The sequence below is a fragment of the Abrus precatorius genome, unplaced genomic scaffold, assembly GCF_003935025.1.
Source record: "Abrus precatorius isolate BTA unplaced genomic scaffold, Abrus_2018 Scaffold1, whole genome shotgun sequence".
Lineage (NCBI taxonomy): Eukaryota > Viridiplantae > Streptophyta > Magnoliopsida > Fabales > Fabaceae > Abrus > Abrus precatorius.
Window position 1 is genome coordinate 970,947 of NW_020874291.1, and position 26,551 is coordinate 997,497.

General features: G+C 28.8%; 3 protein-coding genes across 10 annotated transcripts; 2 read left to right on the top strand and 1 right to left on the bottom strand.

The window, feature by feature from the left end:
- The first annotated feature begins 3,457 nt into the window (after window positions 1-3,457).
- On the top strand, window positions 3,458-5,617 carry LOC113857515 (subtilisin-like protease SBT4.3). Its single transcript, XM_027489501.1, has one exon. It carries the CDS (start codon window positions 3,548-3,550, stop codon window positions 5,615-5,617), a length of 2,070 nt encoding a protein of 689 aa, XP_027345302.1. The 5' UTR covers window positions 3,458-3,547.
- Window positions 5,618-10,184: 4,567 nt separating this feature from the next.
- LOC113855639 (cellulose synthase A catalytic subunit 1 [UDP-forming]-like) lies at window positions 10,185-13,656 on the top strand. The gene is made up of 7 exons (XM_027487272.1): window positions 10,185-10,349; window positions 11,196-11,391; window positions 11,474-11,655; window positions 11,964-12,081; window positions 12,606-12,786; window positions 12,902-13,058; window positions 13,589-13,656. Exons 1-7 carry the CDS (start codon window positions 10,200-10,202, stop codon window positions 13,649-13,651), a joined length of 1,047 nt encoding a protein of 348 aa, XP_027343073.1. The 5' UTR covers window positions 10,185-10,199; the 3' UTR covers window positions 13,652-13,656.
- Window positions 13,657-17,709: 4,053 nt separating this feature from the next.
- LOC113855732 (serine--glyoxylate aminotransferase) lies at window positions 17,710-26,527 on the bottom strand. 8 transcript variants are annotated; one of them, XM_027487371.1, is made up of 7 exons: window positions 24,598-24,721; window positions 23,297-23,569; window positions 22,116-22,400; window positions 21,546-21,912; window positions 20,814-21,024; window positions 19,980-20,165; window positions 17,710-18,192 (listed from the first exon to the last, which is right to left on the bottom strand). In XM_027487371.1, the coding sequence occupies exons 2-6, from the start codon at window positions 23,499-23,501 to the stop codon at window positions 20,028-20,030; spliced, it is 1,206 nt and encodes a 401-aa protein (XP_027343172.1). In that variant the 5' UTR covers window positions 23,502-23,569; window positions 24,598-24,721; the 3' UTR covers window positions 17,710-18,192; window positions 19,980-20,027. The 8 variants fall into 8 exon arrangements, with proteins under 8 accessions (XP_027343172.1, XP_027343210.1, XP_027343203.1 ...); XM_027487409.1 differs by having other exon boundaries at window positions 17,845-18,192; window positions 24,548-24,652; XM_027487402.1 differs by lacking the exons at window positions 17,710-18,192; window positions 24,598-24,721 and adding an exon at window positions 26,326-26,527 and having other exon boundaries at window positions 19,890-20,165.
- Between the last annotated feature and the right edge of the window lie 24 nt (window positions 26,528-26,551).

Sequence of the window (26,551 nt, forward strand, 5' to 3'; positions counted from 1 at the left end):
TCCTGTTGATTATTCCAATTTGAGAATCTTTGGATATCCTGCTTATGCATATGTCAATGATGGCAAATTAGCTCAAAGAGCTGTTAAGTGCATATTTCTTGGTTATGCATCTGAATCTAAAGGATATTGTTTATGGAATTCTAAGTCACAAAAATTAATTCTCAATAGAGATATGACTTTTAACGAGGATGCTTTATTATCTTCTGGAAGACAATCTTCTGTGATTTCTTCTACTAGTACTAATAATTTGCAGGGTACTAGCGAGAAGGTGGAGTTAGAGTTGAAATCTACAACTCCTAATGTTGATGTTCCATCTTCTTCTATCAATGAGTCTAGCACTGATATTTGTGGTGATGATGATGTTGATGAGATTACCACTTCTCCAATTCAACCACAGGAAGAGGAGTATTCCATTGACAAAAACAGACCAAGAAGGACGATTACTAAGCCAGCTAGATATGCAAATTATGCTTGTGATGATAATTTAATTGCATATGCATTATCTGTTGCACAAGAAATAAATGATGACATTGAACCAACCAGTTATATTGAGACTGTTTCTTGTGCTGATTCTTCAAAATGGCTAGTGGCTATGAATGAAGAAATTGAAAGTCTTCATAAGAATGGTACTTGGAGTTTAACAGAGCTTCCCAAAGGCAAACGATCTTTGAAATGTAAATGGGTCTATAAGAAGAAAGACGTCATTCCCGGGGTTGAAGATCCTAGATGCAAGGCACGATTGGTTGTTAAAGGCTTCAACCGAAAGGAAGGTGTTGACTTTAATGAAATTTTCTCACCTGTTGTTCGTCATACCTCCATACGTGTTTTGCTTGCTTTTGTTGCTTTATTTGACTTGGAATTGGAGCAACTTGATGTTAAGACAGCCTTTCTGCATAGAGAGTTGGAAGAGGAAATTTATATGGAGCAATCTGAGGGATTTATTGTTCCTGGTAAGGAGCATCTTGTCTGTCGATTGAAGAAATCTTTATATGGACTCAAACAAGCTCCGAGACAATGGTACAAAAGGTTTGATTCCTTCATGATTGGGCAAGGTTATTGCAGAAGTCAATATGACGACTATATTTATTTTCAAAAACTTCCTGATGAATCTTACATATACTTGTTACTATATGTTGATGATATGTTAATTGCATCATGTGACAAGTCTCTGATCAGGAAATTGAAAACTCAACTCAATAATGAGTTTGAAATGAAAGAATTGGGTGCAGCTAAGAAGATTCTTGGTATGGAGATTTGCAGGGATTGTCAAGCTGGTAAATTGTTTCTATCTCAACAAAAATACGTTGAGAAAGTGCTTGACAGGTTTAATATGTCTAATTGCAAATCTGTTTCTACTCCACTTGCTGCACATTTCAAGTTATCATATGACCTTTGTCTTGAGACAGAAGAAGACATGGAGCGTATGTCACGCGTTCCTTATGCTAGTGCTGTTGGCAGTCTTATGTATGTTATGGTATGCACTAGACCTGATTTAGCATATGTCGTTAGCATGGTGAGTCGGTATATGCATAATCCTGGAAAGGATCATTGGAGTGCTGTAAAATGGATTTTTTGGTATCTCAAAGGTACTTCCGATATTAGCTTGGTATTTGATAGAAATCATGCAATAACTGAAGTTACATGTTTTGTTAATTCGGATAATGGTGGCGATCTTGACAAAAGAAGATCTCTTTCTAGTTATATATTTACTCTCTGTAACTGTGCTATTAGTTGGAAAGCTCAGCTTTAGTCTCTTCCATCATTATCTACGACTGAAGCTGAATATGTTGCAGCAACAGAGGGTGTGAAAGAGACTCTTTGGCTTAAAAGTCTTATTAATGAACTTGGTCTTACACAGTATGTTCTTACTGTGTTTTGTGATAGTCAAAGTGCTATTTACTTGACCAAGAATAACCGCTACCATGACAAAACAAAACATGTTGATGTGAGACATTATTTTATCCGAGAAATTGTTGCTAAGGGGGAAGTCGTGGTTCAGAAGATCCATACATCTGAGAATCCAGCTGATATGCTTACTAAGCCTTTTCCAAAGGCCAAGTTTCAGCATTGCTTGGACTTGGTTAGTCTCTACAGCACTTGAACGTCCTTCGGGGTTTAAACGACGTCGAGCAATTTATCAAAATTGATCCAAGGTGGAGATTGTTAGTCAAAATTAGATGGCTCAATTTTTCATTTGGTAGGCACCGTCATCTCATTAGTTATTGTAGCAACATTGAAAAATTAACAAATCACTGTAGCAAATTTTGCCTATAAAAGGCAATGAAGCAATGGAGGTTTGATACAATTATTCACGGATCAATTAACACTGAGAGAAAATTAAAAAGTGTTATTTTATAGTTCTTATTCCATTTTGAGAGGGTATTTATTGAGAGAAAAAAATAGAGAAATTTATTACTTTTTGTCCTCATAATTTTAGAGGACTTCTTGTACTCTCCCTTTTACATAGTAAAATTATTTTGCTCGTCGTTGCCCGTGAGTTTTTTTTTTCCGATTTGGAGTTTTTCCCACGTTAAAATCTTGTCTCCATTATTCTCTTCCGTCTCTTTATTTACAATTAAATTCGATCCAGTCTTCTGCATTGCTTTGATACCCCACATATTTCTCTTGTGTTTATTTCATCCTTGATGCATATTATCCCTATCATGTGAGGCTGTTGATGAAATTCCAAAACTTCATATTGTATATATGGGCTCACTCCCTAAGAGTCCATACTCTCCAACATCTCATCAACAATGTAAGGTGAAACAATTTTAAATACAAATTTTTTAAAGTGTATCTAAAAGCACATTTTAAAAATTTAAAACTAGATTTAGAAAAATAAAAAATATTTATCATCTCAAATTTATAACAAGCATTTAATATATATTTGTAATTTTTAATTAAAGTATTTAATAAAATATATTTAATACATCTTAACATGTATCCTTGATTCGCATTAGAAAAATTACTTTAAATGATACTATATCCGATTTATTTATAAGAAATAAATACATAGTTCATTGAGACTGAAAAATTTAAACATTATTTCATGATTATTAGTATTAAATAGTTAAATTAGTGTAGTGTATATTAAATAAATGAATGTATCCGGATGAGTATCTCTTTAATACAAATATTACAATAATCAAATATTTTAAGAAAATTTAGCAATTAATATATATGAAAAATAACCTTTATGTTTTATATTTAGAAAAAAATATAAACATAATTGAAGGTAGTATATATTAATAAATAATTAATGCAGAAGATTTTGATTTTTTTTAAGTTTATGCAATGCATGAATCTTTAGAAAAAGAAATATTTTAACACAAGAATTTTATGGAAACATTAGATATACATATATGCACACACCTAAATGGGCACTCCTATATATAATGTATCATTGAGTCCCATCATTTGACAACTAACAATGGCCACGCCTACTTCTACTCTCATCTATGTCTCTTGTGTTTATTTCATCCTTGCATGCATATTATCCCTATCATGTGAGGCTGTTGATGAAATTCCAAAACTTCATATTGTATATATGGGCTCACTCCCTAAGAGTCCATACTCTCCAACCTCTCATCATATAAATATGCTCCAACAAGTTGTTGATGATGAAATCAAAGCAACAAATTCCATAATCCATAGTTACAAGAGAAGTTTCAATGGATTTGCTGCAATGCTAACTGATCAACAAAGGGAAAAACTAAGTCAAATGGAAGGTGTGGTCTCAGTTTTCCCAAGCAGAACTCTTCAACTCCACACAACAAGGTCTTGGGACTTCATTGGACTTCCTCAATCAACCAAACAAAGCCAAACAGCTGAGAGTGATTCAATTATTGGTGTGCTTGACACTGGAATCTGGCCAGAATCAGAGAGTTTTAGTGATAAAGGTTTTGGTCCCATCCCCAAGAAATGGAAAGGGACTTGTGCTGGTGGCAAGAACTTCACTTGCAACAACAAGATCATTGGAGCAAGGTTTTATGCAGATGATTCTGCAAGAGACACAAATGGCCATGGAACCCACACAGCATCCACAGCAGCTGGAAACAATGTTCACAATGTGAGCTTTTATGGAATTGCACAAGGCATTGCAAGAGGGGGTGTTCCATTGGCAAGAGTTGCTGCATATAAAGTATGTAATGAGAACGGTTGTCAAGTTGCTGATATCTTGGCAGCTTTTGATGATGCTATAGCTGATGGTGTTGACATCATTTCCATTTCAATAGGAGGGTTTTTTGCACGTAATTTTGATGAAGATGGTATTGCAATTGGTTCCTTTCATGCCATGCAAAAAGGGGTACTCACTGTGAATTCTGCAGGCAATGATGGCCCTGATATTGGAGGCATTCAAAGTGTAGCACCATGGATACTATCTGTTGGAGCAAGCACCATAGATCGCCAATTCATTAGCAAGGTAATTCTTGGAAATGGGAAAACACTAACAGGAAAATCCATTAATACTGTGATGTCAAATGGAACAAAATCACCAATTGCTAAACAAAATGGTGGTTCAAAAACGTGTGAAAAATTAATAGCTGATGATTGTTATTGTTTAGATAGTGATTTGGTGAAAGGAAAAGTGGTTCTATGCGGCAAGAACACTAACGGAGCCTTTGTAGCTTATGATAATGGGGCAATTGGTGCAATCATTAAGTTGTCTAGTGAAAATGATATAGTCTATGTTACTCCAGTACCTTCTGTAGGATTAAATTCCGATGACTATGCTCTTGTGGAGTCCTACAAAAGTTCAACAAGAGATCCAAAACTTGAAATACTAAAGGGTGAGACAATTGTAGACCACACTGCCCCTATTATGGCTGATTTTTCTTCTCGTGGACCAAATGCCATAGTTCCTGAAATCCTTAAACCTGATGTCACGGCCCCAGGAGTGGAAATATTGGCTGCATATTCACCAATTGCTACTCTCAAGGACAATAGATCTGTGCAATATAACATAATATCTGGAACATCTATGTCGTGTCCTCATGTTGCTGGAATAGCTGCTTATTTGAAAACATTTCACTTGGATTGGTCACCAGCAGCTATCAAATCAGCAATTATGACTTCAGCACAACCCTTGAATGGTACTAAGGATCATGTTGGTGAATTTGCTTACGGTTCAGGACATGTCAATCCTATTCAAGCTGTTAATCCAGGACTTGTTTATGACATTGGTAAGGAGGATTATATACTAATGTTATGCAACTTGGGTTATATCAGTAAAAGAATAAAAGCTATTTCTGGTGAAAATTTCGCTTGCCCTGGTGCCCCTGATGCATCCTTGGTAAGAAATCTGAATTATCCTGCACTTGGAGTGAAAGTTAAGCCTTTGGAACCTTTCAATGTTAGACTTACTAGAACAGTCACAAATGTTGGGTTACCTAACTCAATTTACAAGGCAATTATCATACAAAAACCACAAATTAACATCACAGTGGCACCAGAGATTCTGTCTTTCAAATCATTGAATGAGAAGCAGACATTTGTTGTTACAATCACTGGTAAGATACCAAATCAAACTGTGATCACCTCATCATTGGTATGGTCTGATGGTACCCACAATGTGCGAAGTCCAATTGTTGTAAGTGATTATACTAGAAAACAATAACCAATAATTAACAGTCTAATAAAAGTATTGGCTTTTGCCTATAATTTCTAATGTATTGCAATTTATCAATTTTAAGACAAGTTGGGGCCAAATAAATTAGCAAGTCTTCTTTTCAATGGATCCTTATGAAATAATTTGAATGATTTAATGCACCATTAGTGTAAAACTTTTTAGACGGTGAACTAATTAAAAATCACTGTAAGTATTACTTTTAAAGTGGTTATTATACAAGTCAATAATTTTAATGATAAGATAATTAATTACATTATTAGTATAATTTTAATTTAATTCGTGTTTTTTTCAGAGTTAGAAATCACGTGATGTTTTTAAGACCAAAGAGTTCAAAATCACAGTATAATTCAAACACATGGACTCCTTTTAGATAAATTGATCATATTGTGAACATAATAGTAACTTAAAAGATTACGTCAACACTTCAATTTAATTTAATTCATATTTTCTTACATATTTTAATTGTAAATTTTAAAAACATTAAAAAATTATGTATATATACATATAATATGATTCTAATTTAATTATATATTATGTCATCTTTCAATTGTTATTTTTGTTCTAAGTTTACAAAATGAATAGTAATTAAAAGTGTATCAATCGTTAATAAGTCATAAAAATATGTTTTATTTCATGTAATGATCATAAGTAGAAAAAAAATATTCTTCTTTTAGGTGAGTAAAAAATATTCTTATATTGATATAAAAATATTCTTTGGTATAATATAAGTATTATTATTATTATTATTATATTTATATTAACAACTTTAATTAAAAATGGTAAAACTTAATTATATATCCAAATCCTGTATACTGCACGGTACATATTAGTTTAATAATAAAAAAAAATTAAGTTCGTTTTCATAAAGTTAGGCTTCTAAAATTTGCAGTTCTTGTAGTACATATACTGATCACATTATTTTATTTATGAATTTAATTCAAATGCATAGATGAAATAAATATCTTTTACACTATTATTTATTTAAAGCTGTCAATAAAAATTATTATTTTTGTAATAATCTATCTCTATATTTTTTGAATGAAAATCTTTAAACTAAAATGTTTAAAAATGATCTTAAACAATGACGTTTTTATGTTGTTTTTCTTTTATGCTATGAGTTTTTCATGCATAAAGCTTTCATACATATATACAATTTAGTATTAATATAAATTTAAAATTTTCACAATTTATATTTCAATATTAAAATTCTATCTGTTTAATTTATTTTTATTTAAAATAAAAAATATTTATAATTAATAATTAATTTTTTCATTTATTAAAATAATATATATAATATTTTATTTTTAATTAAAAATATGTTAACTTAATAATATATGCACAAGAAACGGAAGACTTATCGGTTAATTAAAAAGTGAAATTTATTATGTATTCTAATTAGTTAAAAATATAAAATATTATATTAATAATACATCAAAATTAAATTTTATTTTATTTGCAACACGATAAATATTCTAACAGTAGAGCAAAGTCTTTTATTTTTTTTAATTGTATCAAGGTAAAAATTTTAATTTTTTCAGGAAAAATAAATTAACCCTCTAAATTTTATCTTCTTTTAAATAGATATTTATAACTTTTAATTTTCTTTCCAAATTGATGATTAAATTTTGTCTTTTCTTACATGTATACATCCAAAATTTTAATTTCATTTTAATTAATCCATAAAATTTACTGGCTTTATAAATAGATTTTTGAAACTTTAGTTTTGGTTTCAATTGATCTTTAAATTATTTATTCACCAAAGTTTTTTATCCATTCAATAATAATAATAATAATAATAATAATAATAATAATAATAATAATAATAATTCTAGAGAGGAAAGATAAACTAAAAAATAAAAAATAAAAAGAAGAATTCTCAACATATACAGTGATTTTATTTTTATTATTTTTCTTTGTTCAAAATATTTATTATATTTGATGTTTAGAAAAATGAATTAAGAAAAAAATTAATGAATGATTAATTTAAAGTAAATAATTTTTTTTAATTTATTTTTTGTTACTAATATTTCCAAATTAATCTATAGAAGATTATTTAAAAAATAAATAAAGTGTAAGGATAAATATGAATAAAAAAATTTATGGTGTCTTTTTAAAAAATTAAAAATTTAATAATCAATTAAAATAAATTAAATTCAAGATATTTATGAGTACAAATGGAATAAATTTAAGTATCAATTAAAACAAAATTAAAGTTTAAAGTTTTTATTTACAAAGAGAGTAAGGTTGAATTTATAATATAAAAAAAATGTGATATTTATATTAGAGAAGATACATAAAAATAGTGTACATAACATCAAATATAATTTATAAAAAGTAAAATAATGTACAATGTAATTCACATTAAATTTATGAGAATTTTTAAATTTGACTTGAATCGTGCATCTAAAAGTGGTAGTAAATTTATCATTAAAAATTTTTGTATACACAAAAATTTGAATTAGAGACTTTATTTAAGTAATATTGAACCACTTAACACTTGAATTGATTTTATTAATAATTTTAATAAATTATTATTGCTAAAATTTGTTATTATTAATATTAAATTTAATATGTATATAACGAGAATATTATCAATTTTTTAAGGTTAAGTTTAATAATATAATTACATATAAAAATTCAGCGATGGCTATAGCTAAACCAATCCAAATTTTTTTGACATCATTGATTTTGGTTGGTTCAGTTCTCATCATTTATCATTATTAGTTATAATAAAAACATATTTCAAGTTTATAAAGTACAATGTACAATTATTAAATGCTCGATCATGATGAATTGTATAGGTTAGAACTATAATAAAGTTGATACATTAACCTTCACCTACAAGTGATTATTATTTTTTTTAAAAAAAGCTGAATTAAATAAATAATTGTTTTTTACTTACTCTAAAAAAGAAATATCATTTATATAATAATTTTATATAATCTTTTTTAAAAAGTAGAAAAAAAGTAAGAAAAAGCGCTAGATGAAGTAACAATATGTTAAAATAATGTAGAAAACAAAGAAATATAGTGTAAAATTAAATGTGGGATTTGAAAATATTATACACTGAAATATTAAATTTTAGAGAAAAGCATGAAAATATAAGACTCAAAAATTGTCATTGATAATTTTTGAATAAAATAAGTTGATTTAAAAAATTTCGGTTGATGATTTTTGAATTATAACAAATTAACTAGTTTTATTAAAAAATGTGTTATTGATAGTTTTTAAATTTTTATTTTTTTAATTACAATTGACAAATTTTAAATTTCTCTCAACATTTCATATTTCCGTATTTTTAATTTTAAATTCTATATAAAATAAAGCCGTAAAGTGTTGCATAACTTTATTGATCGAAAATCTTAAATGTTACCAAACGAATTTTGACGAAAATTACATACAATGAAAATGCATGATTTTCTTCAGTTTCCCATATTTTATCGTTTTTTTTAAAATTATTTTTAGCCAATAACATGAAATTAGGTTGATTCGTGTTGGATACGTTAGAACACTTTATAGTTTTATTGTATAAATGTATTTTTATTTCTACAAAAGAAAATGGGATAATCAATATGCATTTAATTTGTTAGGAAAGTTTGTGGTTTGCACAAATCTTCAACTTCTATTCAATGCAAAGAGACCAAATTCACCGAAACGAGAAAATTGGATTAATTTTGGGGTTAAATTTAGCTTATTTCTCTCAAATGTGGAATCAATGAAATTTGTGATGTTGCAATTGAAAATGAAACTAGAAACGATCTCAACAAAACTAAAAATCGTTTTACATAAATAAAAAAATTTGTTAAAAGTAGTTGGTATATTAATTTTTTCAAAATAAATATAATATTTTAAAATTATATTTATTAAAATATGTAAAGAAACAATAAATATTTTTAAAAATTTTATATTAAGAGATAAGAGTCACAAATTTTTAAGAGAATCTTATAGAAGAAAGTTAGAGAAAGCACAATGAACGAGTATTTCTAACTTAAAATTTTAAAAATAAATAAAACAGAAATAGTTTAGAAAAGCTTGAAATTATAAAATTATATATTGCGTAAAATAAAATGTGTGAAATAAAATTTAAAAGTAACAAAGACACGTGTCAAATTTTTTTTAATAAATATTAGACATACCTCATCCTTTGGAAACATTATACTAAATAATTGAATTACTCTTAGAAAGAATTTTTTTTATTTCTTTAACTTTATTAATTATTCATTAAAAAATTAAATTATTTTTTTTTTAAAAAAGGACAAACGCTTATAATTACTGCTTGTTCCTGAGGAACATTTTAATTGAAAAGTGAGAAAATTTACTGATAGGGTTTTACTTTTCCTGAAAGATAGGAAACGCAACAGCAAGCACATGCCACGTGGTCCCCCATTCAGTTTTCTTCATCCATCCGATGCAAAAACTAATCTAACGGTGAAAAATCGTCCACGATCTTTCAAAAGCAGCCTTTGATTAAGCAAATTCGACATGGTTCACGTTGCTCCACGATCATCACTTTATCACCGTCAGATCTTAACAGATCCAACGGTCACAGCTTCGCATAGAACCAAAGAACATGGCAGCGGGAACAAGTGAAGTACGAGAGGGGAGAGAGAGAGAGAGTAGAGTAGAGTTGGAGAAGGAGATGGAACAGAGTGGTGGAATAGTAACTGGGTCGCATGAAAGGAACGAACTTGTTAGAGTTAGGCACGGTTCTGATAGTGGGGTTGGTGTTTCTCACATAATCTTTTGTTTTCACTTCATATGACTTTTGGTGAAAACTATGCTTTTTTTAATTTATTTATTATTTTCTTTTTGGGTCTGGGATTTATTTATTTATTTTTCACTATGTGTGATTGACTTCAAAGTTTGAATTTTTATGCTTCCAATGATAATGGGTGATGGAAGGTTTAGTCCTTTTGAAGATTTCCTGAGAGTTCCTTTGTTTTTCTTCTTTTTCATACCCTTTTTTGGGGTTGAGTTATTTTACTTTTCTCTTTGTCATTTAAATGGAATTTTTTTGTGAGTTGATTTGTTTGTAGAAAATGTCTGTTGTGTCAGGGTGGTTGGATCTTGAATTGTTTGATTGTTGGTGTGTGCTTCCAGTTTGATTGATGCTTTCCTATTGATGATTTGAGTCTGGTGTGGTGTTTAGGAGGGGGAATTTGATGCTCTAGTTTGAATTTGTTACTTCATTTAGTGTGTGTATTTGAATCTATATGTAGTAGGTGTGAATTTAGAAGTTTGTCACTGAAGTAGACCAGCTAGTAAGTCTTTGGATCAAGCCATTGGCACTTGGAAGAGCTGTGATTGTAGTTTGCATTCTGGTAATGTTTATGAAATCTGGTCAATAACTGCAATTGATTGTCTGATCGTGATGCATTTCATGATTTCATTGCTAATTTTGTCGAAAATCATGGTTATGATGAATCTGTAACTTGTTTGCCATTCTAAATTTTGTGGGTGTGGCTTGTCATTTTTACTTATAATCGCGTATGAAAGCATTCGGCATAGGCTTAAGTTGTGCTTATATGATTCTAATTCTGACTTGTATAATTTTTATACTCTGCAGTCTAAACCCTTAAAGAATTTGAATGGTCAAATCTGTCAAATATGTGGTGATACTGTTGGATTAACAGCCACTGGTGAAATCTTCGTTGCTTGCCACGAGTGTGCCTTCCCACTTTGTCATTCTTGTTATGAGTATGAGCGGAAAAATGCAAGCCAATCTTGTCCCCAATGCAAGACTAGATACAAAAGTCACACAGGTTAGCTTGTGCCATACAAGTTATTTTTTGTGGTCCTTACCTCATTAAAATTTACTATAACCAAGATGAATTTGGATATCAGAGAGTGCTCAAGTGGAGGGAGATGATGATGAAGGTGATGCTGAAGATCTAGAGAATGAGGTCAACTATGGCCAAGGAAATAATACCTCGACGGGGCTGCAATGGGAAGAAGATGCTGACCTATCTTCATCTTCTGGACATGATTCTCAAATACCAAATCCTCATCTAGCAAATGGGCAGCCGGTATGCATTAAACTGATTTTAAGATTCTCATATTGGGACAAGTGTACCAGCCAAAATGTGTGAACTTGTAAACTCACAATCGGTCAAACTTGCGCAGATTCAAACTAGGAAAAGCTTGAGTTAAGTTTGAAATTTATGAAACCATTGAAGATCTTACTCTATGTTTTCATTTTTTATGTTGTGATATGCTTGCTTATGCATTACAGTGTTAATTTTATTTCTAGTAGGCAATTATGTATATATCACTTGTTTTGCAATTGTTTCAATGTAATCTACTAATATAACTAATTGTCTCTTTTTATGATCAGATGTCTGGTGAGATTCCATGTGCTACTTCTGATACTCAATCTGTGCAAACTAGATCAGGTCCTTTGGGTCAATCCGGGAAGGTTCATTCACTTCCCTATGTTGATCAAAAGCAACCAGGTATGGACTATGGAGTCAACCAGAAGTCCAGAAATGGTGGCAACATATTGCATTTTATGGTTATTATGAACTCTTAGATGAAAATATCTTTTTATTATTTACAGCTCCTTTAAGAGTTTTAGACGTTATTGGAAAAAACTTATAATTCTTATTCAATTCCTTTAGGTTAGAAATAAAAGGAAGTGTCTTTTTTCTATAAGTTACAAACTTTTTCATAAAAAGCTATAGTATATCCATTTAAGCTAATTTAAAAAATCCTTATTCAATATCTAAACACTTAAGAATTGATATATTAGTAGTTTTAGTATTATAAGTTTCCTTATTATGTATTTTATACTATATATGATTTTTTTTTCTTTGGAATTTTTTTTCTCTAAAAGCACTAAGTAAACACAAAAGAGAATAGTTAATTTACCCTCTCTTTTCTGTTGTGTTGTTTCCATATAAACAAATAAAATGTTTATCACGATTGGATTAGATAATTCACTGAGTTTTGAACTTTAAGTGAATTTGGCATATTCCAGGTCTTGAGAGTGATGAGGAGATAAGAAGAGTGCCGGAGATTGGAGGTGAATCTGCCGGAACTTCAGCCTCTCGGCCAGACAATGTTTCAACTGTAGGTCCTGAACGTGTTCAAGGGATGAGTGAGGGTCAGAAGAAGAGAGGGAGAAGTCCAGCTGACAAAGAAAGCAAGCGGCTAAAAAGGTATGTATGTGAACTTGATATGGCCTGGCCTCTACTGAAGCCCCTTTTCCTGGGATTTGTTCATCACATTTCGTGATTTGTTTGTTTCACTGACACGGTATGAAAATGGAAATAGGCTATTGAGGAACAGAGTTTCAGCTCAGCAAGCAAGGGAGAGGAAAAAGGCATACTTGAATGATTTGGAAACAAGAGTCAAAGACTTAGAGAAGAAGAATTCAGAGCTCAAAGAGAGACTTTCCACCTTGCAGAATGAGAATCAAATGCTGAGACAAGTATGCCAATTTTGCATATTTAGTTACCATGTCATCATCATCATCATTATCATTGCAATATTATATATACACCTCTAAATCATCGTAACCATCATGTTGTTCTTTCTTTAGATGGACTATGTGAACTTATGCTTTTAACAAAATTCATACACAGACCTTTTAAAATGAAATCATGACTAGCTCTTATTTATTGTTGACTTGTACTCTAAAAAGTGTTCCTATTTTTCTTTTTTTTAAAAGTAACGAATGGGATCTTCATTTTATCATAAGTTTAGGCTTTAGATAGGACTTTATGCATATGATATCAAATAAATATGGTTAAGGAAACTGTCTTGGGTTATACTGGGATTCATGTCATGGAAAAAAAATACTGAGATTCATATGCTTGAAACTTTTCTTATACCAGATCCCACTTGGGTACTTATTTAGTGGACCTTCTGTGCTTTACCAAATAAATTGCATACTGTGTGTCACTTTTGTCTGGCTTAATCTTTCTTAGTCATTCAAGTGTATGTGATTGCTCTTTGCAGATATTGAAGAACACAACAGCAAGCAGGAGAGGGAGCAATAGTGGTACTAATAATGCTGAATAAACTTAGCAAAAAATGGCAGAGAAAACTTAAAGCTGAAGTAGATTTAGAGAGAAAGAGAGAGAGAGAGAGTATATTAGCAAGAAAGAGAAAAAAAGATAAATTAAGTTAGTTTTGATGATTCTTTCTAGGTGTGCTTTTGGAATATCATGAACTAAAGGATGAACCTTGAGACTTGCTTTATCCTAAAATACTGTGGTCTAAAGTCTAATATGGAATTCCATTGTTTATAGTACCTCATTTTCTAAACCACTTTCTTCCTTTTTTCAAATTCTGAAGTGTTTGGAGGTTTAGTTCCTGTGAGGTTTTGGAATAATGGCACTATGGCATGTTAATATTTGGTTGGAGAAATGTAACTATACATGCAATTTTAACAATATCCTCAGACATTAAACCAATTCTCAGTCTACTAATCAGTGAAGTGACCATTCAACGAGGAGATAAGGGGTAGTTGATTAATCATTTGTCAAATATATTTAATTACTTCACTAATGAATTCGAAAGTGGTTGATCTTTATTTATTTGTCACACACAAATGAACGCAATAGGAAAAATGAGATTAAAGAATAAATAATTATTAATTAAATGAGTGGTAAGATGAGAAGTCTATTTATAAGAACAAAATAATTATTCCTAATTCTACATACCAATTAATAAAGGCTAGGTTGCTTTTATGGTTGGATCATCCCTATTTGTATATAAAAAGCCTATTTAATTTTTAATTAAGAACCAACGTTATTTACTTTTTCCTTTAATGTCAAGTTCTCACAGATTTGTATCAGTTCTGTGTAATTGGACCACTTAAGGTCATGATTTGATATCAGTTACCGTCATATTGACATTATTTTAATTTATGAAATTTTGTATACAACGTAAATATTTTTAAATTAAAAGTTGTGTTGTAAACAAAAAATTAAAAAAGTATATTATATATTTGTTTAAATTTAAAATTTTTAAAATATCAATATTAAAATTACTCCAATTTGATTATGGTTATATATATATATATATATATATATATATATATATATTATTTATGACATAAAAAATAATAAAAACAAAAATAATGATAAAGATCACTTTTACTTAATGGTAATAAATGACATGAATAGCTTTAATAAAAATCTAATAATTGTTAATTTTAGTTATTTTATAAAATAATATTAATTTTATTAAATAAACTTTTTAGATAATTAAATATATTTTTAGTAAGCTAATAAATGACATCTAGATATTTTTAAAAAATAAATTTAGATAGTGCAGAAAAGTTGGATATTATAGGATTTTTTGGAGGAATCTAATGCCTCTGGAACACTAATAGAATCAATGTATTTGTTGTAGCAAAAATTAGATTTATTATTTATCTAAAAATCAGTAACTATAGACAGAATGACTAGATTCTCTCCTCTATATAGTGTCTTCAGGATGGATAAAAATCAAAATTTTGAAAAGAACTCATAAAGTTTAGTTCTTCAATAAATATTTTTTGGTGTTTAGTTGATGATTTCAATTATATTTTATATGAAACTACTAAAACTAGGTTGTAAATTATTTTATCTTTTGTTTCAACTTATTAATCTAATTAAATAAATAAATTTAAATTTAAAGTTATGTTCAGTTATTTAAATAAGTTAAACCTAAATTTTGAAAATTTAATATTAATATTTTATGAATAGTTTATATGTATATATATATATATATATATTTAAATAATTATAATTTTATTTATTATATTTACTTCATACTATATATTTTCTTATGATTATGATTGAGTGTATTTATCTAACTGTATTTTTCAAAAGTTGTATTTTAAACAAATGAACATAATTTTTTTAAAAGAAATATACTATTTTTATTAAAAATATTATTTTCAATCTTAAATCATCTTTATATATATAAAATTATAATTTATTATTATTTTACTTTTTAACATAAAATATTTATTAAATACTAAAATAAAAAAACACTTAAAACTTGTTAAAAATTAGACAAATTATAATTTTTTTAACATAAAGTCACGTTCAAGCTTTTAATCTATCTCATTTAAATAAATAAATCATTTTAAGTTTTTTTTTTTCATCACAAGTCATGTCCTTCAACTCATTTACACCCTTAATGATTCATAATAATTAAAGTCACTTCCTTGTTAGCTTAAGTCTTTTCAAACTTAAGTCTCTCTTTTTTCAAATAAGTGAATTTAGTCTCATTTATTTATTTTACTTAAAATCTCACATTTTTATTTGCTAGTTAAAATATTTATAAACTAAATTAATTAAATTATCTTCTGTTCAAAGCTCACCGGTTAAAATGTTAAATTTTTTCTAAAATAAAAAAATATATAAGAACTTACTCTCTTCAAACCATCATCTCACTTTTATATATTTTTTAAAATTTTATTAATTTTTCATTAATTTTTTAGTTTTAAAATTATTTAATCTCAAATCTATTATAAATACCCAAATGTTAGATAGAAATTATCCAAAAGTAAAATTAATTCAAAGTTGAGAAAAGTTCAATTTAACCCTTAAATATTTTGTTAGAAAGAATTTAATTAACTAAAAAAAATATAATTAAATATTTTCCAAAATGTGTATGCTAACATGTTATGATTTAAGTTTTCTTTAAATTCATCCAGAAGTGTATCTAGTTAATTGTTCACATAGTTTCTTTAAAAAAAAAATAGTAAATTTATGTTACCGAATTATATATATATATATATATATATATATATATATATATGTATTTTAATAAAAATTAAATTTTATCAGAATACTTATGCCATAAAAATTAATATTCATAATTAAAATATTTTAATCACAAAACTATGTCATAATCATCTAATATATTCTACTCCAACTCTGTTTTCTTTAAAAATACTACTCCCTCCTCAATCCTTTTTAACCTTGAGCTCCAGATTCTCTCTGTTGCTAACGTTAAAACTTGATTTCATATCAAAATTTCAAAAGGATCACCTTAACAATTTAAATTGCCAATGTTGTAAAAAGAAAAACTGCAAAAATGGTAATCAAGAGCAGTGATGATAATTTTCATTTGAAGATAGAGATTGCCCCATTCCAGACTCTGTTCTTGAGAAAATAGAGGTTACTCGTCCCATTTATATCAGAAATGTTCTTTGATGTATTTACTTTGTTATTATATTTTAATTTACGTTATTTAAACCATTTTTATGTATTTATTAGATGATTTAATAATAGGAAAGAGAAATATAAATTTTATAACAGAGTACTTAATGATATCTTATATCTTGTTTAAATGGATAATTATAATTGTTGAAATATATATTTAATTATTTATATCTTTTTAAGATAAATTATGAACTCCACTATGTTATTAATAATTATGATTATTTTAAATAAGAAAAATATAAAATATCATCTTTATTTTTAAAGTATCATAAAAAGTAATTTTATAAAAAATTTAAAAATACATGCACCTTTTTCTTTGTTCAATCATCCAATAAATAAAAAAGAGTTTTTTTTCTCTAAATATATATATATATATATATATATATATATATATATTTTAATATCAATTGGACCATGTGAGGCAGAGGCCTAACAAATGCAACCTAAAGGCCTTTCTTTTTACGCCCCGGCATTTTATTTCTGCAATTTAATTTTAATAATTATATTTTAAAAGTCACACATTAAAATGTATTAAATTCGTCAAAAATTTAATTTGATTTGAAAATAATTAATAATCACTTCTAAAATTCAATTCATAAAAGTAAAAAAAAAAAAAAATGTTTAGGAAGGTACAAATAAAAAAAATGAGAGTGGGAAAATAGATTCCCCACAACCAATGATGGGAACAACACTTTGAATATTTACAGAGAAAAAGTGCTTTTGGGGATTCCGTGAGAATTGTGATATGAATTTGTAGAATAGCCACAATTGGAAAGAATGTGAATCAAATGCGTCAAAGAACAATAAAAATCCTAAAGTAATAAAGGAATAGGCAGAAATTCTATACTATCCATAGTGTAGGGATTTCTCTCTTTCATTATTTTTAATTTATATATTATCTCAAATTATATTTAGAAATGATTTTGGATTATAATATTATGAGTAACTGTCTGTAATTTACATGGGGAAAAATAAATTTAATTACATTAAAAAATGCCCGTCAAATAAAAAAGTATAATTGAAATACCATTATTAATAAGAAAGAAAAAGATTGTAAAATACTTGGTCACTTTTCTTATAACTATTAATTCATTATCAAGTTGAGTCAAATAACTTGCCTATTAAACATGACATCACTTTGTAAGAAAAACTTCCCACTTTCTTGAAGCTCAAGAAAAAAGAACTTGGGTAAATCTTCATGATATCTACATATAGCCATTTGTTATTCATAGTTTATCCATATACAAGTTTTTGATACCTTGTTATTTTATATGTTCATGTGTTCTTTGTTTTCTAATCCTATCTTCTTGTATTAGCAAAGCTCTCCTTTTGTGTTTCCCCTCTTCCTACTCTTATTTTATACCTTCTTCTTGTACAGCATTGACATTAGTCTTCACCCTGTTAGAAATTTCACTTTGTCAAGTCCTGATATCACTTATGTCATATTGATATTTAACCAATTTCTTGAGGGTTAATTGCAACTTTGACACATTAATTTTTTGTTAGCTGAAATATATTTGTTCATAAGAAATATCCTAGTCAATATTTAAATTTTGTTTACTTTTAGTCTTTATATTACCAAAAGAGTATATTATTAGTCACTCACTGAGGATTATAAGCACACAAGTTTTATAATTATCAAGGATTATAAGCCAATAAAATTTAGATAGTGTCTAAACCCCAAAAAAATTGATGAATTTTTAGAAGTTGAGAATATATTGAAACCAAATTATATTTTTTCAATCCTTAAAAAATGATGTCAAGCAAGAAATGTTTCAAGGAAACTGCCCACCCTTTTCTTTCCCTTTATCAAATTATAACCAAAAGGTTGGCAGCTTTTGTTTGGTTTTTTCAAGCATCGTATAGTACTATATCTTTCTTTCCTTTAGACTAAACATTCTGACTACATATTCATATTATTTTGAGAATGATAACAAAAGCTTAAATATGTTTTGGAAAATCTAATGAAATTTGATTTTAATCTTTGTATAAAATTTATTTTATTGTTAGTTTTATGACATTTTTAAAAGTTAATTGCTGATTTTAATTTATCTTGTTGTAACTTAGTGAAAAAAGTAACATGTAGTTTAAAATTAACATGTGATAATATTTCACTTAGTTATCTTATCATTTAACAGTGACTAAGAATCAACATAAGTTTATAAAAAATGTACGGTTTAAACATATTTAACTTTCTAAAAATTGATTTTAGTGTTAAATATGTTTTTAATCCCTTTAAATAATATTGAAATTTAGTTTTCATCCTTATAAAATTAATAATGTTGGTCCTTAATTAATCATAATTAAATAATGATGTATCAAACTCAAATATTATCATATGTTAATTTTTGTGCCACATGTTATTTTTTTATAAAGTTATGTTAATAAGAGTGACAAAAATCATATATTTTTAAAAGTATATAAACTAAAAAAAAATATTTTATAGAAATATAAATTAAAATTCAAGAAATTTTGAAGTACTAAAAATATTTTAAAACCTTTCTTTTATTTGTTTTTTGCTTCTTGCAAACATAGTTAAATTATATTGAAAAATGGAAACTACTAAACCATGTTTATACATGTTCTCTATAAATTTTATTGCTCTACTTAATTGTCATCTCTTAAGGATTGTTTGGAAAAGGAGATTTTGAAGAAGATGGGAGGACATAAATTTATATTTTAAATAAATATAGTTAATAAAAATTTAATATATTAATAATGTATTTGCTATTGTAAACAATATATAATTTTTTAATTTAAAATTAAAAAATATGTCCTCTCCTCCCTTATCCAAAAATCTCCTTCCAAACAACTCTTGTTGTAGAACACATTTTAAGAGTAATACTCATCCATAGCTAACAAATTTTTTTTGTGACATTAGATTGTATCTAGATCTATATTGAAGTGAGATCAATAATAAATCCATATACAATTACAATGACCCTGATCTTTAATGCAAGGAGTGAGTGTGTAGTATTTTACTTAACAAGAATATGTACTCTTTGCCTAAACATTTTATGATGAATTTGATGACCATAAAATAACAGAGTTACATTAAGGTCATTAGATGCAATAATTTATGATACACAGGACAATGAAAGAAGCAATCCATTATAACTGAAAGTAGAGAATATGTTCATCTAGAAAAGAGTGTAAAAGGGGATAACATGTATTTTACATAGAACCTGAAGGAAGGAGCAGAAAAAGAAGTAAAGACAAGAATGGGTTGTGACTCAAATCCTGGAAGGGATAAGAGGGATAGTGTTCAGTAAGTATGCACTGGCAGCAGCAACTCCACTTCCAAGCCTTACAGGGTACCCCACATCTTTGAGTATCATCTCCACACCAGCAAGACAACCCAAGAGTTGCAACTGCAAAATATTCAAAGAATTAACATATCAAAGGTTGGCACCTACCAACTCAGTGGTAACATGAAGGATTCACAACTATAATTTGATATTACATGATATATTAAAATTATCTAGTGTGCTAGAAAGAACTCAACCTTGGTGCCATTCCTATCATATCTGTGAAGTTTGCAAAATTGAAGTTGGACAAAAAGTACATCAAAACCGGAATGGAATGAATTTTGAAGGTTAATATATAACAACCAAGAAAAATAAAGAAAAAATTATGATTGTTTTAACATGTGTCTTTAGATATAAGTTAAGAACTTTTTCCTGCCTAATAAATGCATTTTCTTTTGCATAGGTTTAACAAAAATGTTATGTATATATTGATTATTCAATAATTACTTTAATTTGAAGATTGATTTTGAAACATTAAGTAGTTGTTTGTTTTACAGTTAAAAAAATAATTTCACACTTAATAAAAATATAAAATTCAAATTAATTTATATACTCATCTCAATCATATTTAACAGTTTAAAATCAATTTTATCAAAATTAAATATACTCAACTTTAAACCAAATAAGCACTAAATTTTTTCCGCTGCAAACAAATGCAACCTGTGTGTTCTAACAGTTTAGTTCCATGATTATGCTGGAAATTAACATTACCTCATTCAAGTTGCCAAGATGTCCAATTCTGAAAACCTTGCCAGCAACTTTGTTCAGTCCAAGACCTAAGCTCAAATTGTATCTTTTCCATGCCCTTCTAACTATTTCAGTACTATCAATGTAAGAAGGAACAAGAACAGCAGTTACTGTGTCACTGAACCACTCTTCCTTTTGGGTGCAATTCTTCAAACCCCAAGCTTCTACAGCAAGCCTGTATTTGTCACAGTGAGGACCTATCAGAATCGTTGTCTTACACATATAACCAAAAGTTAAAACTACTATCAACTTTGACAAACCTTTACTCATTTGTCACTTAGGAAGTACATATACTTCAAAACAGTAACCATCTTTGTGTTGTATCGTGTTGAATATGTATTTATATTAGATTTACTTATATTTGCATTTTTTTAAATCTTTATGTCAATAAAAATTCTTATGCTACATCATGTTTATAATGACTCCATTTGCCATATTTATAGTCAGTGTGGATAGTCTTTGGTACCATGTTAAATGTGGACTTAAATCTAACTCAATCCCAAAACTAGTTGGTAAAGTAAGAATTGCTTTAACCTTTATAAGCTCTTATTTAATTATATCTATAGTCCATGTAAAACTTCAATAATATCTGTGTCCTATGTCATATCCATGCTTCCTAGTTTGTCACACACTAACATTTCTTTTACACAGTGTATTCCTTAAAAATTATTTTTAAGCAAGGAAATTGTGCCTCACCTGGTTGCATTGCCTAAACGATTGTGCCTTGCAATTACATTTTCCAGTCCTTCCTCAAAAATGAGATCAAGAGCTGTTCTGAGACCATAGAGAAGTTGAATGGAAGGAGTGTAAGGCCAATAGGTTCCTAACTGGTAGAACTTAAGGTAGTCTTTCCAATCAAAGAAGACTCTAAGTGATCTAGCAGTTTTTGAAGCCTCAATAGCTTTAGGGCTTGCAACCACCATACCAATCCCTGTGGGAAGGGAAAGAGCTTTCTGGGAACCAGTTATGGCCACATCTACTCCCCATTCATCCATTCGGAAATCCAAAGCACAAATTGAAGACACTCCATCAACAATAAGGAGGGCAGGGTGGTGGTAGGAATCTGAGTGTTCAAAGAACAGTGTGAGAATCATTTCATAAAGACAATGAAAAGAAACATTAAAAATTCAAAGGATGGTGATTACAAATGATTAAAGACAAAAAGATTTTGTGGCTCTGGCATTTCATAGTGAATAAAGGATTCAAATGTGTAGCCTCAATGAGTAAGAAAAGGTATGATTTAAGACCATTAGATAACTTGCTTACCAAGAATTTGTCTCACTTTGGCTAAGTTATTGGTGACACCAGTTGCAGTCTCATTGTGAACAATGCAAATTGCCTTTATAGTGTGTGCAGTATCTGAAGCAATCTTTGATTCCAGAATGTCAAGCTTAGCACCCTGACCCCATTCACTTTCCACAACATCAACATTAAAATTCAGGCGTTGCTGCTGATCAATCCAAAGCAAGCTGAATTGACCAATCAGAAAAGATACAATTCTATCCCCAGGAGACAATGTGTTTGTGAGAGCACTCTCCCAAGCACCAGTACCTGAATCAAATGCAAAAACATTACTTGATATTCATAGCAAGAAAGCTAATAAACTATAACCATGTGAATAACAAATTATTTGTTATAATTGGATCACCTTAGCTTCAATGCCTTTAACCTCTAAAACACACTAAATAACAAAGAAAGAGATAAACTCAATAAAACCACTATTCTACCAGAACATCATACAATGATCCTTCAGTCAAATTTCGTTTACTTAATAATATTTAATCTTCATATCATGGTCCCAAAAGGGTATATAATCTAAGGAGTAGATTGAGCGTCTAAGTTACCAATGTATGATAACTATTCAAGTGAACATTATCCTAATTGTTAAGGTCTAATTGATTTTAGGAAAATTGCAAATTAGCACCCTGAAGTTTGGATAATTTGCAACTTAATCCTTGATCTTTAAAAATGTGTATTTTAGTCCTTAACATATTCAAAATTTGCAGGATAGCCCCTCGTTTAGTTTGCTCATTAAAAGTTGACAAAATCCATCATGTGATAGGTACCTAACTCATTTTATTCTTATCGTTAGTAAAAATACCAAATTAGCTCCTCAAAGTTTGGGTCATATGCAACTTTCCCCATGACCTTTGAAAAAGATGTATTTCAATCCTTAACAATTTTTGAAAGTGCAAGATAACCCAACCATTAATGGAAATAAAATGAGTTGTGTTTTAATCACATGATGAATTCTATAAATTTTTAAATTGAGAGTAACTTGCACATGACCCAAACTTTATCTAAAATTTTTCGACTCCAAAAGCTCTTATTTAGTTATATCCATGACGAAGAACTTCAACTCTTAGAATGTTAATTAACATTTTTCTCTTAATTTTATGAAACTAAAACTATAACATAATTCAATGATAGATTTGGCTTGATCATACCAGTTGTAGGGATGAGAAATGGGGTTCCAGTAGTTGTCTTGAAAATCTTCTTGACATCCTCAAGCAGTGTTTTTGTCAAAGCTGGAATTGCTGGAGAACGGTAATCCTCATTGTTTCTGTTCATAGCCCGAATAACCTGTTCAGGGATGTTAACTGGCCCTGGAACAAAGAGATGGTGCCTTCCTGGTCCATTAACATAATCCATCTTCCCCTGCTTCAAATTTCAATCTCTTTCACTTCAAGCAGTTCTACCTCTTCCCACCAAAGAATTTCCTATATGAAATGAAATCCATTTAAAATAATTAGTCTTAATAATTTTCTGAATCATTGGTCATAAGCTTTGGGCTTTTAATACTGAATTATTGTTTTCATTATTCCATGGTTGAAGAAATTTGCAACTGAAATATGAACCAAAATTCTGCATAGTGAAATTATGAGCTACAAAGGCAATAACTTATAAAAATTCCGTTTAAATGCTCTTAAATGTAGACGTTGTGAAGGTGAATAACAAAACCGTAAAAGTTGACGAAAAGAGAGAACAAAATTGGTTTAAGGTGTAAACTGTATCATTAAGTAATAACTATTGTAACCCAAAAAAAGTTAAGTAATGAATAATGTTTTTTGGTTTATCATTATAAGAAAAACAAACAAAATAAATAAAACTTATCATCCTTTTCCATCAACAGTTTTGTTCCGCTTTTAAAACTATAATTTAAAATATGCTTTCTGTGTGTGTTTTATGCTTGTGTTTGTCTAGATTTAAAAACCCTTTCATGAAATTAATAAGACAAATTGAACTTATACGATAAATACTTATTATAACTGCTTCACAGCTGAATTCCCTGCTGTGCCGAGCTTAAATAAAAACATATTGTAACAAAAAGTAAACTTTATACGAAAAACTGTGATATTACAAGGATAGAACTTTCATTCAATAGCATGATCAAGAGGAAATCATAGAAAAATTTCTTCATAAGCATGGTTTTGTGATTTTTGCAACTGAAAATCTTAGTGGGAAACACATCTTTGAATCCTCCCCTTTACTTTTCTTTTTCTCTATTTCACGTGAAGAAGACACAAATCATAATATACTGGTGAACAGAACAAGATGAAACAGCTGCTTTGGGTTGTAATTTGCACACAAATAATAAAACTAACATATGAAAAAAATGTCTGCCTTACTAATCATTCTTAATAAAATTCAAGTGAAAGAACCAACTTAAAACACTCAAATTTAATACACACACACACCATATATATGTATATGATGTGGAAGAGAAAATGAGAAATAGTGGGTATACGTGGGAAGGAGAATCCTTAGTTTTGAGGAATTTGCAGAAGAAAGGAAGAACTGTGTCAGTGTCTTGTGTTTCATAACAGAACCTTATTATATAAAAGTATAAATGTAAAAATTTATTTTTTATAACGAAGAGCGCGGGAGAACCAATCAAAAGCCAAGGTGGGGCCATGTGGTGTCCCAAGTGGCAGATAAGAGGAAGAAACTGAGCACCTTGCGGCTGAAATTGGATGAAGAGGGAACACTCACTTCTGGCTTGGATTTGCTCTGAAATGGCACATCATATCAACAAATGTTTCCAGCTTCATCTCTAAATGGTTATCCATTGTCAAAATTTCTTGCTCCCTCATTTTCTTATTATTATTTTTTTTATCATTATCATCATTGATATCATAATATATTTATAAGAATCTCACATGATGTCAATATAAAAATAGTTTAACTTTGATTATAATGAAATGCTCAATTCAATTTCCAAAAAATAAAACACCTTTTACTAGATAATACTAAACTTATCTAATATTTAAAATTAGTACATACAAAAAAATATTTTTATTTTATTTAAGTAAATTTTTTTAGATTAAATAAAAAGTGAGAATTAATAAAGGTGAATGGAAACCACCCTCACATGTTATTAAATGTGAACGTTTAAACTTCTGTTCATTGAAGTTGATGTGCATGGAAATAAGTAATAAGAGAATATTTTACTGCCATACAATATTGGGAATTTGAAGGTTGAGGCTAAGAAAGCAATATGAAAGATAAAGAGATAATAGAATCTCAACCACACTTCACTTGTGGGAAATGAAGCCACACTGCTATCTCTTTTGTGCTTATGTGGATTTCTTTTCAATGTTTGGCAGCATCCTCCAAGTTTGTGGCTGCTTACAAAGTGTTCCACGTATGGGCACTAGCTGTCACAATGAGCAGTGTTTCTCATGTATTCTTCGTCTTTTGTTTCTTTCCCTTTGTAGTTGGGTTCATTTTCACTTTCTTCATTTCTCAAAATGCTAATTCAACAATGTAGTTTAAATAGTATATAAAAATCATTAGATTCTTAACCCCCTTAGATATTTAGTTAGACAAATATGATCATCTGTAAGTGTCTAAATTTTCTCACATTTTGCATGACAAGTTTTCATCGTTGTACACATCTAGAAATGCACGATGCTTCGTTAGTTACACTTACCAATCTTTAAATTTCAATTGAGAGCATACCATTTTTACCATAACATTTAAAATAACCAACGTAAACATGGTATAGATATAAATACAATACCGATCATCCAGATCCAATTTCCTCATAAAGCAAACAACATATTGGATTTATTATACTTGTATTTCTTATTAATGAAAAATAATTATGAGAATAAGTAACAACTTGTATTATCTTAAACTTATACAGATAAAAATAAATTTATTTTATCTCTAAAGAAATGAATAAGAATAGAAAAAATATTTTAATACATCAAATCTTACTTTCCACCTAAATCACTATCCCCTCCCTCAGTAAGTACTTACGCCCAAGCAATAAATAACATCAAATTCCAAGAGAAAATGAAAAGAAGATAATGAGATTAAAAGAGCGTTATTAACAACCACCACACCAGGACTGTTCCCACAAGAGTCTGCTACATAGATCAAATTATGCCACAATATTATGTTATAAACAATGTTAATATACAAATTATTATTACTAAATAATGAACAAATGATCCAATAGTTCTTACACCTCCAAACAAAGGGGAAGTGAGCCATTTTTTCTGCAATTTGGCAGGCCTTATCCTCAGAATAACACAAACTTGGATTCATATGGAAGCATATGACTATAGTTTGCAAGAGCGCCTTGTGTGATGTAAAATTATCCAACACTTGTACGTATTCTATCCACTACGGCATCTGAACAATTCAGTTAACTATCTCGTCATAACCCCCGCAAACCAAAAGCACGGAATTAT